This window comes from Carcharhinus amblyrhynchos, chromosome 5 (assembly GCF_965287045.1).
Source record: "Carcharhinus amblyrhynchos chromosome 5, sCarAmb.v2.hapA, whole genome shotgun sequence".
NCBI lineage: Eukaryota > Metazoa > Chordata > Chondrichthyes > Carcharhiniformes > Carcharhinidae > Carcharhinus > Carcharhinus amblyrhynchos.
The window spans coordinates 21,094,163-21,108,962 of NC_137328.1; the positions used below are offsets into that span (position 1 = coordinate 21,094,163).

Consider the following 14,800-nt stretch of genomic DNA (forward strand, 5'->3'; position numbering starts at 1 on the left):
ATCCTTCCCTTCTTTCCCCTCTCCCTTTCCCCTCCCTTCTCTTCCTCTTCCCTCCACTAACTGAAGATCTACGTTTTCAAGCCTGGCTGGAAACTTTGAGTGATATTTTTCAGGGTGTCCTGTGAAGAAGTGGAATCAGCATGGGAGCAAGGTGAGGTTAGGGTCCACTCTGGAGTGAGGCCAGGTCACTGTACAGTCCAGAAATGAGTTGAGCTAGGTTAGGCTCCAGCTGGAGAGCAAAGCGAGACTGGTAAAGCCCAAGTGACAAAAGGGTGCAGAGGGGCAATTTTTTCACACAGAGGGTGGTGAGTGGAACAAGCTGCCAGAGGTAGTAGTACATGTGGTACAATTTTCTTTTAAAAACATTTAGATAATTACATGGGTAAGATGGATATAGAGAGATATATGCCAAATGTGGGGAATTGGGAGTAGCTTAGGGGTTTCAAAAAAAAGGACAGCATGAGCAAGTTGGGTCGAAGGGCCTGTTTCCATGCAGTAAACCTCTATGACTTTGAGTGTCTGGAAGCAGCAAGCAAGAGGCTGGGGTGAGGGACAGAGGCAGCAGTTGGGGGAAGGAGAAGCGGGAGAAGGAAAAAAACTTGGGGGAAGGGGCAGTGTTTGGAGGGAGGGAGAGGCTGGGGGAGGAGGTAGTGTTTGGAGGGAAAGGGGGAATGTTTTTGGGGAGAGGAAAGTGCTTGGAGGGAGAGAGGTGTGGGAGGGAGGGAGGGAAGGAAAGAGGGAGGGCAGGAAGAGTTTGGAGGCAGTAATTTCAGGATTAGGAAACATGGTAGTGGATGTGTGCTGTCTTTCTAGTGTCACTTCTACCAATTAAGCTTCGGTTGCTGTATTCAATTTCTTTTTAACATGGGTAATCTTCAAATTTTCTGAACAATGAAGCTTTATCAGTTACCTGCCCTCCAATAATATATATTGTCAAGCTTCTTGCTGTTAATTCTCATCCAAAAGCCTTTATGTTCAACTTCAATGACAGGCGGAAAAGGCAGCAAGAAACAAAAATGAAACTGACCAAGAAACGATGATCCAGAGGGCAGTGTAATGTTAGTGTACCTTTTAAGAGTTATTTTAAAATCATGGTTTCTGCAGTTCTCACAGCTGCAGTGGTTTCTTAGCTCAAAGCTTCAGTGATGGTATTGTTGCTGTCTTGACTGGAAACGTCCTTTTGCTGCTACTTAAGTGGCTTAAATGAGGTTGTTTGTGTTTATTCTGAGATTAGTTTTATGATCCTGCATTGTTAGGTGGATGGTCATTTGTTTTTGCACAGATTTTTTTCCCAGTGAGTTTAAGGTTTTGTTTTCAGTTCTGAGATACAGTTGGGTTTTCACAGGGAACTAAGCTGAAAAGAAATATTTTTCCCTAGTTTTATTTAGGAATTCTGCTGGCAATCTTAAAGCAAGGCTTTAGTAGTTTGCCTTAAGTCCCTGATGTCTCTGGGAAGCTGTTCTGACTTCAACCTGTTGAGTGTCTCAAGACTGAAAGTTTCCAATCTCCAACCAAAGGAATCAATTTCCAGTATCAAGTGAGCATTAGTCTGTGCTGTATTGAACTCATGAAAAGGACTTTTTTTGTCTATAGGATTAGATCGATTGGAACATTGTAGCTACCTTTGTTAAAGATAATACGTTATCATGATTGTTTGTTTCTTGTTTGTAATTGATAAAAATTCCTCCAAATTTTCTTACTATACATGTTAACTATATTCTTAAATTCACTTTGATGGAACTTCGTGGTGGGTCACTTGAATCGTACCTGAAGCAGAATTTTTCATGCTTAATGCTAGCCAAATTCAAGATGCAAAACTTATGATCAAGGCAGACTCCATTGAACACTTCGGAGTTGCTGCCGTGAACCATAACAGGCAGTGACATGACGACTTGCTGCCCTTCTGAGCTCAGGAAGATGAATTTTTTAAGTTGTATAGAAACTGCTGCTACTTAAGTGGTGTGGGAGGGAAGGAAGAAAAGAAGGAGGGCATGGAGAGTTTGGAGGCAATAATTTCAGGATTAGGAAACATGGTGGTGGATGTGTGCTGTCTTTCTAATCTCACTCCTACCAATTAAGCTTCAGGTGCTGTATTCAATTTCTTTTTAACATGGATAATCTTCATAATTTTCTGCGCAGTGAAGCTTTATCAGTTACTTGCCCTCAATAATACATATTGTAGAGGCTTCTTGCTGTTAATTCTTATCCAAAAGCCTTTATGCCCAACTTCAATGACAGACAGAATAGGCAACAAGAAACAAAACAAGGTTGCATCGACACTTATTTAGTTTAACCTCTTGGAGAAAAATTTGGTGGAAGAACAGATTTTTTTTAAAGCCAAATGTTTAAAACTGAAAAAAAGTCTGCTGTGTTCTGGTAGTTCGTTTCATCTACAATGTCATATATTTAGCAAGAACTAATCAGCAATGCTACATAATACTACAAAAATAACATTTTCACTTCAATTGATTATGCAGGTAAACATTTTAAAACGTAACAGACTAAACTCATCGTTTTTATATACCTCTGTAATGTTCGATATAAACAGAATCATTTAATTGATTTTACATTAAGTAGTGTTTATTCCTCCTGTGCTTTTCAGTTTACATACCCGTGGTCTGGTTATTAAACCTTGGACTAAAAACACCACAGGATTGCCTGCTTTTCGAATAGCTTCAACTGCCTGCTCATGGCTGGCATCTCGCAAGTCAACCCCATCTACCTGAAAAGCAATATTAAATTAAGTTTTTAAAAAAGTCTGCAATATAACTTACATAACACCATATATCAAAACCCAATGAAAAAAACATTGACCATGAACAGTTAGGTTCTTTTGCTAACAATTTAAGATAAATCTCCATTCTGTCTGCCCCCACCCGCTCCTCAAGCAACAGACTCAAAGGGCTAAAATTCTACAATGCCAACAGCTTCTAGCACCTCTATTCAGTGGTCACTCTTCAGGTGCAAGCTTAAAAAGTTACTACGACAAGCTAAGCAACTGTGGGTGACAAGAGAGAAGCTGCAGTTGATCCTAACTCTAATCCCAGTCGCTGGTCAGCAATCACAAACTATGATCTTTCATGCCTTTCAAGATTTATATTTCTTTTTGTCAGAAGTTAATTATATAAAAACAAGATAATGTGAAACTATATCAGTACTAAGGGAGGGAAATATTATCATCAGTACCAGTCATCAATACCCTTCAAGTGACAAAGCTCGAGCCCTAAAACAAGAAGAGTTAATCTATGTACTAAGTTCTTAAAAGTATGCAATCGACCCAATGTAAGAAATAGTTGCGTCTCCCCACCTGAAGTATATTCAGTAGCATTCATATACACTTATATGACATCAATTATGTGGGGAGTGGTAGTGTAGTAGGTCCAAGGACTGAGAGGAAAAATGTTTTTGCACCTAATGATAAATTCCACTAATTCAGATATTACTTAAGTCGTTCACTTCCTTGTATTTTCAAATCTAGGTCACTGAGAGTATTTGGTGTATTTGAGCACACTTGATGCATTTGAGCCCATTCACCATTGATTGCATTTGACGTTAATGATAGCAAAATGCTGCTGACTGCATGAAAACCTCATTCCAAATTACAGCATTCAATGTCAAATGACTGCCGATTGTTTTTATCACACTTAAATGCAAAAATGATGTTAAACTGTTCTGGTAGGTTTCCCATTCCAAGAGTGATCAAGGTTACTTAGGCATTTGACTCAGTTCAATCCTGTAAACTGGAGGATGGAAAGATATTTGAATAATCCTATTCCTTACTTGGTTTGGCTCCTTTATGAAGTACTGAAATGATCACATGTATTTGCATATGCATTTAAGTGCCTGTAGTGTAGGCACAACGTATTAGTTTGTAATTGTAATAGCATTTTAATTCAAGGTTACCATCCTTTACTATTCCATCCATCATCTCTTTGTCACCCGGTGAATTTGTCTACTTTTACTGCTTTTAACTTTAGTCTATATATGAATTTTCTGGAACAAGTTACACTGCAATTCAACAGCAAAGGATGAGCTGAATAAAATTTTAAAGGTTAGCATGGTCAAAGTTTATGTTCTGCAGCAAAATTCTGACTCTCCCTTGATTAATTTGTATATGACTAAATGGGAAGTCCTCCCATTTGATGTTAATCAACAAGTGACAAGAAATGACGGGAAACAGTACTGTAAACTTCAGTTTATTAAATGCACGAAATTCAAAAAGGTCTACAATTCTACTTCTCACTGTATAACCATTTTTCATTGCCACTAAGTTTCTTTCAATTTCAATACTATGGCAATCCATTCGGAAAGAACTTTTTTTTAAATTGAAAAAATAGATATGTAAGTAAATATCTTAACTCATGGTTTGAAAAACATACCTCAACAATTCTGTCCCCAGTTTTTAATGTTCCATTTCTTCCAGCTGGGCTGTCTTCCAGAATGTGCTTGATGAATATTCCTCTCATGACCTCTCCATTACTCAATCGACTTCCCATTCCTTTTCCTCCAACTATGCTAATTCCTAAGGACTTTGCAGGTTCTCGCCATAATTCCACTCTAAAATGAAGAACGAAATGACACCTTGCCTTATGTTATTCAGAGCAGGACAATATAGAATCACTTAAAATAAGGAACAATTTGGCACAGATGTTGCTAGAATTTCTATGGTTTCTTTGATGTACAAGTTATCCCAAGATGTTTCAGACTTAGAATGAAACGTAAGCGAAAGAAATAGGGATCATTACCAAATAAACTGTCAAATAGAGAATCCTCTTCCCCTATTCCAGGAAATGGCCTTCTGGCAGGGAAACCACCCCCACCTGGAGTACAGCAGCAGCCCTGGTTAGTGCAAGCACACTCCAGAAGAGGACAGGGCAGCAATGCCAGGCGAAAATGAATGATCATCTTTACACAGCCAGGGTAAGTGAACCATCCCCAGTCTCCCACAGGATTACCTCACACTTCCAACCCTGTCTCTCACTTAGCCACCTTAGTCTTTGCCAACATCAGGCACCAAATTGCTCAGTCTCTCCCACAATCACCAGGTTCCAGCAATAGCTCCTCAATCTCCCAAGCTCCATCCCTGCCACACCTCATCACCATCTTAAATGTCAACACTCACACCTTCTGTGTGTCATTTCAGGACAAAGTCATCACAGCATGCATGAGCGGACGCAGCCAGCTGGAGTCATGCCTGAGCTGAGAACTCTTGCGCATTTTGAGGAGTGAGCCCTCGACCTGGCTGGGGAGGAGGAAGAGCATGTCTGCCCTGCTGAGGAAGTGGAGGTGGCAAAGGAATCTGAGATTCTCAGCACATATGCTGTCATTCCACATCTGAGTAATCTATGTTCTGTCCATAACCCTGTAATGAATTGATGCCATGCCCCTTCTCTTGCAGGCTGGCCAAGGGTCTGGTTGGACCATCCTTATACCCCCATAGACCCAACAGATTCCAGGAGATCAGGGGAGACTTCTCTAACCCCTCCGTTGAAGAGATGTCACAACTGTCACTTGCACCCAGCCATAGTGCAAGTACTATGATAGGTGTTGATGTGATCGGCGCAACTCGTGGGCCGAAGGGCCTGTTTGTGCTGTGGTGTTCTATGTTCTACTCACACCTCAGTGGGATCACTTAATAGGCAGGTTTCTGGGTCACTCACTGGTGAGCACCTCACTGCTGAAAGTCCACAGCAGGCAGAGGCAGAGACGTCCCAGTGAACTGGCACGCAGAGGAAAGTCGGAGCCCAGGATACTCTTGAGCGCCTTGCCGATGATGTGCCCCTGGGCTGCTGGAGCTGCAAAGGCAAAGTCGTGAGTATCAAGAAGGGATGACAGCAGTCCATGTGGGAGTGCAAGGAGCAGTCCATCATCTTCATCCTAAGGAGATGATGCTGTCACTGCAGCACACCGAGGCTGGTCTCCACAATATAGACCTTGTGTAGGCAGTAGGTGTCAGCATCGTGGCTTAACGTGAGTTCCATGATATTGGACTTCGAATGCATGGAGCAGGCACTGAGCGTCAGCACCAGAGGACTGCAGGGCTTCTGGATCTCACTCTGACTGCCCCCCCCATCTCATAGAGGTGCTCAGATAACCCCAGGAACCCAAAGCGAAGAGGAACGGCAGGAGTACAGGCTAAGGTCCTCCAACGCGGTTGCCTCCAGCCCATCAGACAACCCCCTCTCTGAGCGACTAATCTCTAGCCCCTGACACTGAGAAGGGAGCAGTCAAACATTCATGCTACCCGAAAGCAGGCCTGGACTCTCACCGATCTCAGCCCCTAGGGGATGCCCATCAAGGTCATCTCAGGCAAAAGGGCATGGAAGTCAGCAGGCTGCCTCAACCTCAGCTTGTAGATCCTGGGGATACACCTACCCATTGTGGGACGGCCAGAAAATTCCTGACCAGCCACTATGGGGGCGGCACTGTGGCACAGTGGTTAGCACTGCCGCCTCACAGCACCAATGACCCAGGTTCAATTCCTGGCTTCAGTCATTGTCTGTGTGAGGTCTGCACATTCTCCCCGTGTCTTCATGGGTTTCCTCCCACAGTCCAAAGATGTTCAGGTTAGGTAGACTGGCCATGGTAAACTGCCCCTTAGTGTCAGGGTGACTAGCTGGGTAAATGCATAGGGTTACGGGGATAGATAGGGCCTGGGTGGGATTGTGGTCGGTGCAGTCTCAATGGCCTCCTTTTGCACTATAGGAATATATGAAGACTAAGAAACCCAAACACTTAGTGGGTACGAGTGAATAAAGGCACTAGTATAGATAGGTCACCATTTTGTTTTGAATGTTTGGCAATAAATTTCACTTTAATCACTCACAGCCTTCACCCTGTCTATTCATCATGCTTGGGGGAAGCACCACACTCAGCCGGCACCTTATCCTTGTGAAGAATGTCCCCCCAACACCGGCGATTCTGTTAGGAGATGCTGCTATTGGCATGCAACTCCACCCCACCCGCCCTCTCCCCAATCCCCATCCATGGAAGGATGAAAGGATGAATCCCTTATCAACCCCTCCCCCATCAAAGTTCACCCCTCTCATGTCTATCAGTGCTCTCTGGTGATCACAGGGCCAAGGGCTATCAAGGTGCTGCCAGACTGCCCACCTTGGCTGTAAAGTGAATGCAAAAACCAGGACCCCTGACATTGGTGCTTCTGACACTGCACGTCCCATGTTTCTGAGCCCTCTGATAAGCTCATTTGATGGCAGGATATGTTAAGCTCTCTGCCAAGTAGGAGTCAGACATATAGCTGAGAATGAGGGGAGCATCCCTCTGTCCTCAATGCAAGTCATTATCATCACCCACAGAATCTGGCCAATAACTCCATGATGCCTAGCCCATAACACCTGGCAACTACATGGGAGCATACAGCTAGCATCATATAACTGGTTAGCTGTTATTCTCCATGGTGGCAAAGCTAGTCGATCATAGTCCTGCTCGTCCCCGAAGCGAAACATTATGAGGATATCCTTTGTGCGTTGTCCCAGTTCTTCCTCCTCCTCTGTGTGATCACCCTCACTGCTGTCCTTGACATCCTCCTCGTCCAAGAAGCAATAGCACTCCTCCATCTCCTCTAGGTCTAGGTAATCTCTTCTCTACAGCGCCAAGTTGTAGAGAGCGCAGCGGACGACAATGTAAGATACTCCCTAACTGGTCCAGGGACCTGAGCCGCATCTTCAGCAGGCAAATCATTTGCTCAACTTGCATGCGTGTGGTAGCATAAGTCTTATTATAATGAGTTTCTGCCGGAGTTTGTGGCCTCTCCGCTGGCATCATCAGCCACGTCCTTAATGGGTACCTCATATCTCCAAGGGGCCATCCCTCCAGCCACCGCTCTCCCTCAAAGACAGCTGGGATTGAAGATGTAACTGCCATGAAGGCTCCCTGGGAGTAGGCACATGCCTGCATGAAGTGCATCATGTGGTCACACACAAAATTCACAGTGAAGGAGAAGTCTCACTCATGAATGGCACTGCGTGGCATCCTGGAGCATGCAGGGCCACGTAGGTGCAATCAGACAACAGACATCATCATCATACCTGGCATATGGGTTCCGATCAGTGTTATCAGTGTGATGCTGCAACCTTTCTGGAAAATTTAGCTCAATGCTTGCAAAGGGTTATTAAGTGGCTTCCACTAAATAGCTGTGCAGTCTGGCTGCACAGCATTTATTGGCATAACCACAAAATAGGGTGGTTGTTCAGCCAAGTATCTTCCTCTTGTGGCAGTTGAGGCACAGCTGAATTTGCAAGGCCAGCACATTCCTGGAGGGTATGCTGTTTCACCCAAGTCATAAGAGGTACAGAGTTCAGCAGCCTTCAATGACCCATTGAGATCTACCATTGCGTGCAACCAGCCCTGACAATTGGTTTTGGACTGCTGCGCAGCTTCTCTCCTTTGTCCTCACACCACTGCCTGAGTGTGGGTTCTAATCACACCGCAGTCATCTTCCCTACATGAGGGGCTCTTCGGGCTGCATGAGGGGAGATGCAGCCCATTCCTGGAATCCCCCACTCTGTCCTGATAGGCAGACTCTCATAGGTCCCCACGCGGGTAACTCACAGCTGCCTCCAGTGCTGTGCGTCTTGTTTGCAAGCCCTTCCAATCCCTTGCAAGCCCTCATTAAGAAAGGGCTATGAAATGGATAGGAACGCATGAGAAAGAGGACATGGGAAGTGTTGCCGGCATACCAACCTTCACAACCCCTTTACAGCAAAGGAAATCCTCACACAAAGGGGAGGGTAAGGCCTGCAAGTGACCCTCCTGACCTCTCTCTCCGAAATGGCGATTTTGGGCTCTCACTCTCAAGTTGAACTTACCTACGTCCCTCGAGTCCTCTCTGGTGCCCCCTGAGCAGTGCACACTACGGGCTCACCTCCAAAATCCTGTTCTGAAGTGAAGGTGCCAGGTTCATGCTTATGTAGAGCTGTTCTAAATGGCGGCTGCATGATGTCGTGCCAGCATCCACTGAATATCCAGTGAGGGATAAGTCCCGGAAAGTGTTTGCAAACGACATGTTAATGTATAAAAATGAGCTTTCTGCAGTCAAACAGCATGTTTCACGCCATACTACTGGTGAGGGATTGGGAAGACTGGAACTCAGGAACTCACCGGTAGGGATCGTGCTTTCCAGATTTTGAGCTTGTACTGCCAATCCCATAGATGGAGAACAATTGCCCCTTTTGTTTTAGGTCATTTTTTGCAAGTACTGACCTTAATTTTGTTCTTTATAATTTTGTTTTCTGACACAGCTGTTCATTTTTGTACCATTCACATCCAAATCTTTTTTCATCTCCATGATTCACTTTGACAATATGATTACCATAACATTTCTCATTCCTTTATCTTTTAAAAACCAAACTGAAGAGCTAAAATTTCTGGCTTTAACTTGCTCCTGGCCCTCTTCAACATTGAAGAATGATCTTAGTAATGTGACTCTCAGTCCAATGGAGTTCACATTCAATTGCTCCAAGTACTTTAGGGAATGTACTTAATATTGATTTATTAAATCTTGGTCTTTTCCAAAGTCTTCTAAACTTTTAATTCATTTGTTAACTATTTCATCTGGGCCTTTGAATTTGTTGTTTTTCATCTTATTTTGTTCTTACTTTTTCAAGATATTTGAACCACTATGTTGTTCTTAATTGTTGACTTATCACCAGGCTGATACCGGAGATGAGAGGGTTAGCTTATGAAGAGAGATTGAATAGACTGGGTCTGTACTCATTAGAGTTTAGAAGGCTGAGGGGGGATCTTATAGAGATGTATAAGATAATGAAGGGGCTAGGCAGGGTAGAGGTAGAGAGATTCTTCCCGCTTCGAAAGGATAGCGGAACTAGAGGGCACAGCCTCAAAATAAGGGGGGGGCAGTTTAGAACAGAGTTGAGGAGGAACTTCTTCACTCAAAGGGTGGTGAACATCTGGAATTCTCTGCCCGTTGAAGTGATGGAGGCTACCTCGCTGAATATATTTAAGTCACGGGTAGATTGATTTCCGATAGATAAGGAAATTAAGGGTTATGGGGAGAAAGCGGGAAAGTGGAACTGATCCACTTCAGATCAGCCATCATCTTATTGAATGGCAGGGCAGGCTCAAAGGGCTAGATGGCCTATTCCTGTTCCTATTTCTTACATTCTTCTTGTCTGCTGTAGTTAAATATTGTCCTCTTGTATTTATTCGGTCCATCTTGCAAGCAGTTAGTCCCTTTCCACAATGAAATCCCTTTGATTTTCTGCTTTTCTTGTGATTTCGCTGAAGTTGTTATGCATTATTCTTGAGTCTGTGTTTTTACATTTTTCTATTCCTTTACATTTTTAATTCAACCACTTTCTCCAACACATTTTTGTTTGATTCTTTTATTTTAATTCATTTCCATTGATGAAGATTAGAAAACGGCTAATGTTACGCCACAGTTTAAAAAGTGTAGCAGACAAAAGGCAGGGAATTATAAGCTGGTTAGCTTAACGTCTGTAGTTGATAAAATGCTAGAATCTATCAAAGAAGAAATAGCATGACACCTAGAAAAGAACGGTTTAATCAAGCAGACACAGCACGGATTTGTGAAGGAGAAGTCGTGTTTAACGAATTTATTGGATTTCTATGAGGACGTGACTAGTGTGGTAGACAGAGGGGAACCAGTGGATGTGGTGTTTTTAGATTTCCAAAAGGCGTTTGATAAGGTGCCTCACAAAAGGTTGCTGCAAAAGGTTGGGGTGCACGGAGTTGGAGGTAAGGTGTTAGCGTGGATTCAGGATTGGTTGTCTAACAGGAAGCAGAGAGTTGGAATCAATGGGTGCTTTTCTGGTTGGCGGTTGGTGACTAGTGGAGTGCCGCAGGGATCAGTGCTGGGGCCTCAAACTGTTTACCATTTACATAGACGATCTGGACGAGGGGGCTGAGTGTAGAGTAAAAAAATTTGCTGATGACATGAAGATGAGTGGAAAAGCAAATTGCGTGGAAGGTGTGGAAAGTCTGCAGAGAGATCTGGGTAGGCGAGGACCTGGCAGATGGAGTATAACTTTAGCAAATGTGAGGTTATCCACTTTGGTAGAAATAATAGTAGGAGGGATTATTATTTAAAGGACAAAAAGCTGCAGCATGCTACAGTGCAGAGGGACCTGCGGGTCCTTGTGCACAAATCGCAAAAACCTAGTCTGCAGGTGCAGCAGGTGATCAAGGCAAATGGAATTTTGGCCTTTACAGCAAGGGGAATAGAATATAAAAGCAGGGAGGTCTTGCTGCAACTGTACAGGACACTGGTGGGGCCGCAACTGGAGTACTGTGTGCAGTTTTGGTCCCCGCATTTGAGAAAGGATATATTGGCCTTGGAGGAGGTACAGAGAAGGTTCACCAGGCTGATACCGGAGATGAGGGGGTTAGCTTATGAATAGAGATTGAATAGACTGGGTCTGTACTCGTTAGAGTTTAGAAGGCTGAGGGGGGATCTTATAGAGGCTTACAAGGTAATGAAGGGGCTAGATAGGGTAGAGGTAGATAGATTCTTCCCACTTAGAATAACAGAACTTGAGGGCACAGCCTCAAAATAAGGGCAGGGGGGTGCAATTTAGAGCAGAGTTGAGGTGGAACTTCTTCACTCAAAGGGTGGTGAATCTCTGGAATTCTCTGCCCATTGAAGTGGTGGAGGCTACCTCGCTGAATATATTTAAGTCATGGGTAGATAGATTTCTGAGAGACAAGGGAATTAAGGCTTATGGGGAGAAAGTGGAATTGATCCACTTCAGATCAGCCATGATCTTATTAAATGGCGGGACAGGCTCAAAGGGCTAGATGGCCTGCCCTGCTCCTATTTCTTATGTTCTTATGTATTTGTTTTACCTTCCTCGTGTTCTCCATTAGGTCCAATGTTCCATCTGTCATGCATTTTTCTCTCTCTTTTTGGTTTGATTCATTATTGTCAAATATATTAGTATACAATGAAAAGTATTGTTTATTGCGTGCTATACAGACAAATCATACTGTACAGAGAGAAGGAAAAGAGAAAGGAGAGGGTGCAGAATGTAGTGTTATAGTCATAGCTAGGGTGTAGAGAAAGATCAATTTAATTTGAGGTAGGTCCATTCAAAAGTCTGACAGCAGCAGGGAAGAAACTGTTCTTGAGTTGGTTGGTATGTCACTTCAGACTTTTGTATCTTTTTCCTGATGGAAGAAGGTGGAAGAGAGTATGTCCAGAGTGCATGAGGTCCTTGATCATGCTGACTGCTTTTCCAAGGCATCAGGAAGTGCAAAGCAAGTCAATGGATGGGAGGCTGTTTTGCATGATGGACTGGGCTTTATTCATGACTTTTGTAGCTTCTTGTGGTTTTGGACAGAGCAAGAGCCATACCAAGCTGTGATACAACCAGAAAGAATGCTTTCTGTGGTGTATCTGTAAAAGTTTGAGTGTGTCAGAGCAGACATGCCAAATTTCCTTAGCCTCCTGAGAAAGTAAAGGCGTTGGTGGACTTTCTTAACTATAGTGTTGGCGTGAAGGGACCAGGATAGGTTGTTGGTGATCTGGCTATCCAGAAACATGAAGCTCTCAACCATTTCCACTTTGTCCCCGGTGATTTAGACAAGGGCATGTCCTCCACTAAACTTCCTGAAGTTGATGACTATCTCCTTCATTTTGCTGACCTTGAGTGAGAAATTATTGTCGTCACACCAGTTCCACCAGATTCTCTGTCTCTTTCTCGTACTCCATCTCATCATTGTTTGAGGTCCAACCTACTATGGTGATGTCATCAACAAACTTGAAAATTTAGCTGGCGGGGAGTTTGGCCAGTCATAAGTGTATAAAGTGTATATTAAGGGGCTGACGACACAGCCTTGTGGAGCACTGGTGTTGAGGGTGATCATGGAGGTGATTTTCTTGCCTACCCTTACTGATTGTGGTTTACTCTCACTGACACTGGAGGTAACAAGAATGGAAAAAGATATCTGTTGAATGCAGAGGCTGCTACGGTGGAAGGTGACAATAAGAGGATCTTTACTGCAGTTCTGGGAGAGAGGAGGAGGGGTGAGATGGAACATTTTTTAGAACTGGTAGCCCAGAAATTTTAAAAAAATTTTCACGTCAATGGGAGTAAAACAAAAACAGGATATTTCAACAGGAAATATTTACAAAAGACACTGATTCTGTCTTCATCTGATATTATGTAGAACGTAGATTGTAGATGTAGAATGGGGGCGATTGTAGATTGGGGGCGCAGATTGGTTGGTAGGACGGCCGAGGAACAGTGGAGGATTTTTAAGGAGATCTTTTTCGGTACTCAGCAGAAATATATTCTGAAGGTAAAGAAGGAATGTAGGAGAAGGGATAACCAGCCACGGTTATCGAAGGAAGTAAAGGAGAGTATTAAATTAAAAGCTGATGCGTTCAGAGTGGCTAAAAATAGTGGGCGATTAGAAGATTGGGAAAGATTTAAAAATCAACAAAGAATGACTAAGAAGGTGGTAAAGAAAGGTAGACTATGAAGCTAAACCAGCACTAAATATAAAAAATGACAGTAAAAGTTTTTACAAATACATAAAGAGGAGGAGGCTGGCTAGAGTGAACGTTGGACCCTTGGAGGATGAGGGGGGGGATTTAGCGGTGGGTGATGAGGAAATGGCTGAGGCTTTAAATAAGTTTTTTGCCTCGGTCTTCACAGAGGAGGACACGAATAGTTCGCTGGATATTAAAGATAGAAGGATGGTAGGAGATGAGAGCCTAAATGTGATTACTATCACTAGAGAGGTAATGCTTGATAGACTAATGGGACTGAAGATGGACAAGTCCCCAGGACCGGATGGAATGCATCCCAGGGTTCTGAAAGAAATGGCAGAGTTGATAGTGGATGCCTTAGTAATTTTTTATCAAAATTCGCTGGACTCTGGGGAAGTACCGGAAGATTGGAAAACGGCTAATGTTACGCCGCTGTTTAAAAAAGGTAGCAGACAAAAGGCAGGGAATTATAGGCCGGTTAGTTTAACGTCTGTAGTTGGAAAAATGCTAGAATCCGTCAACAAAGAAGAAATAGCGAGGCACCTAGAAAAGAATGGTTTGATCAAGCAGACGCAGCACAGATTTGTTAAGGGGAAGTCATGTTTGACGAATTTATTGGATTTCTATGAGGATGTGACTAGTGCAGTAGACAGAGGGGAACCAGTGGATGTGGTGTTTTTAGATTTCCAAAAGGTGTTTGATAAGATGCCTCATAAAAGGTTGCTACAGAAGGTTAGGGTGCACAGAGTTGGCGGTAAGGTGTTAGCGTGGATAGAGGATTGTCTAATAGGAAGCAGAGAGTTGGTATCAATGGGTGCTGTTCTGATTGGCGGCTAGTGACTAGTGGAGTGCCGCAGGGATTGTTGCTGGGGCCTCAACTGTTTACCATTTATATAGATGATCTGGAGGAGGGGGCTGAGTGTAGGGTGACGAAATTTGAAGATGACACGAAGATGAGTGTAAAAGCAAATTGCGTGGAGGGCGTGAAAAGTCTGCAGAGAGATCTGGATAGGCTGAGCGAGTGGGTGAGGACCTGGCAGATGGAGTATAACTTTAGCAAATGTGAGGTTATCCACTTTGGCAGAAATAATAGTAGGAGGGATTATTATTTAAAAGGCGAAAAACTGCAGCATGCTACGGTGCAGAGGGACCTGGGGGTCCTTGTGCATGAGTCGCAAAAACCCAGTCTGCAGGTGTAGCAGGTGATCAAGAAGGCGAATGGAATGTTGGCCTTTATAGCGAGGGGGATAGAATATAAAAGTAGAGAGGTCTTGCTGCAACTGTACAGGGCACTGGTGAGGCCGCAGC

The 14,800-nt window shown here is 43.7% G+C and overlaps 1 protein-coding gene across 12 annotated transcripts in view; it reads right to left on the reverse strand.

Moving 5' to 3' along the window:
• mpdz (multiple PDZ domain crumbs cell polarity complex component) overlaps positions 1-14,800 on the reverse strand; it is a 266,727-nt gene that overhangs the window by 87,212 nt on the left and 164,715 nt on the right. For all 12 annotated transcript variants that reach the window (XM_080188518.1, XM_080188525.1, XM_080188521.1 and 9 more), the window contains 2 exons: positions 4,380-4,557; positions 2,612-2,722 (listed from right to left, as the gene is read on the reverse strand). In XM_080188518.1, the coding sequence (XP_080044644.1) occupies positions 2,612-2,722; positions 4,380-4,557 (289 nt within the window). The remainder of the gene's footprint in view (positions 1-2,611; positions 2,723-4,379; positions 4,558-14,800) is intronic.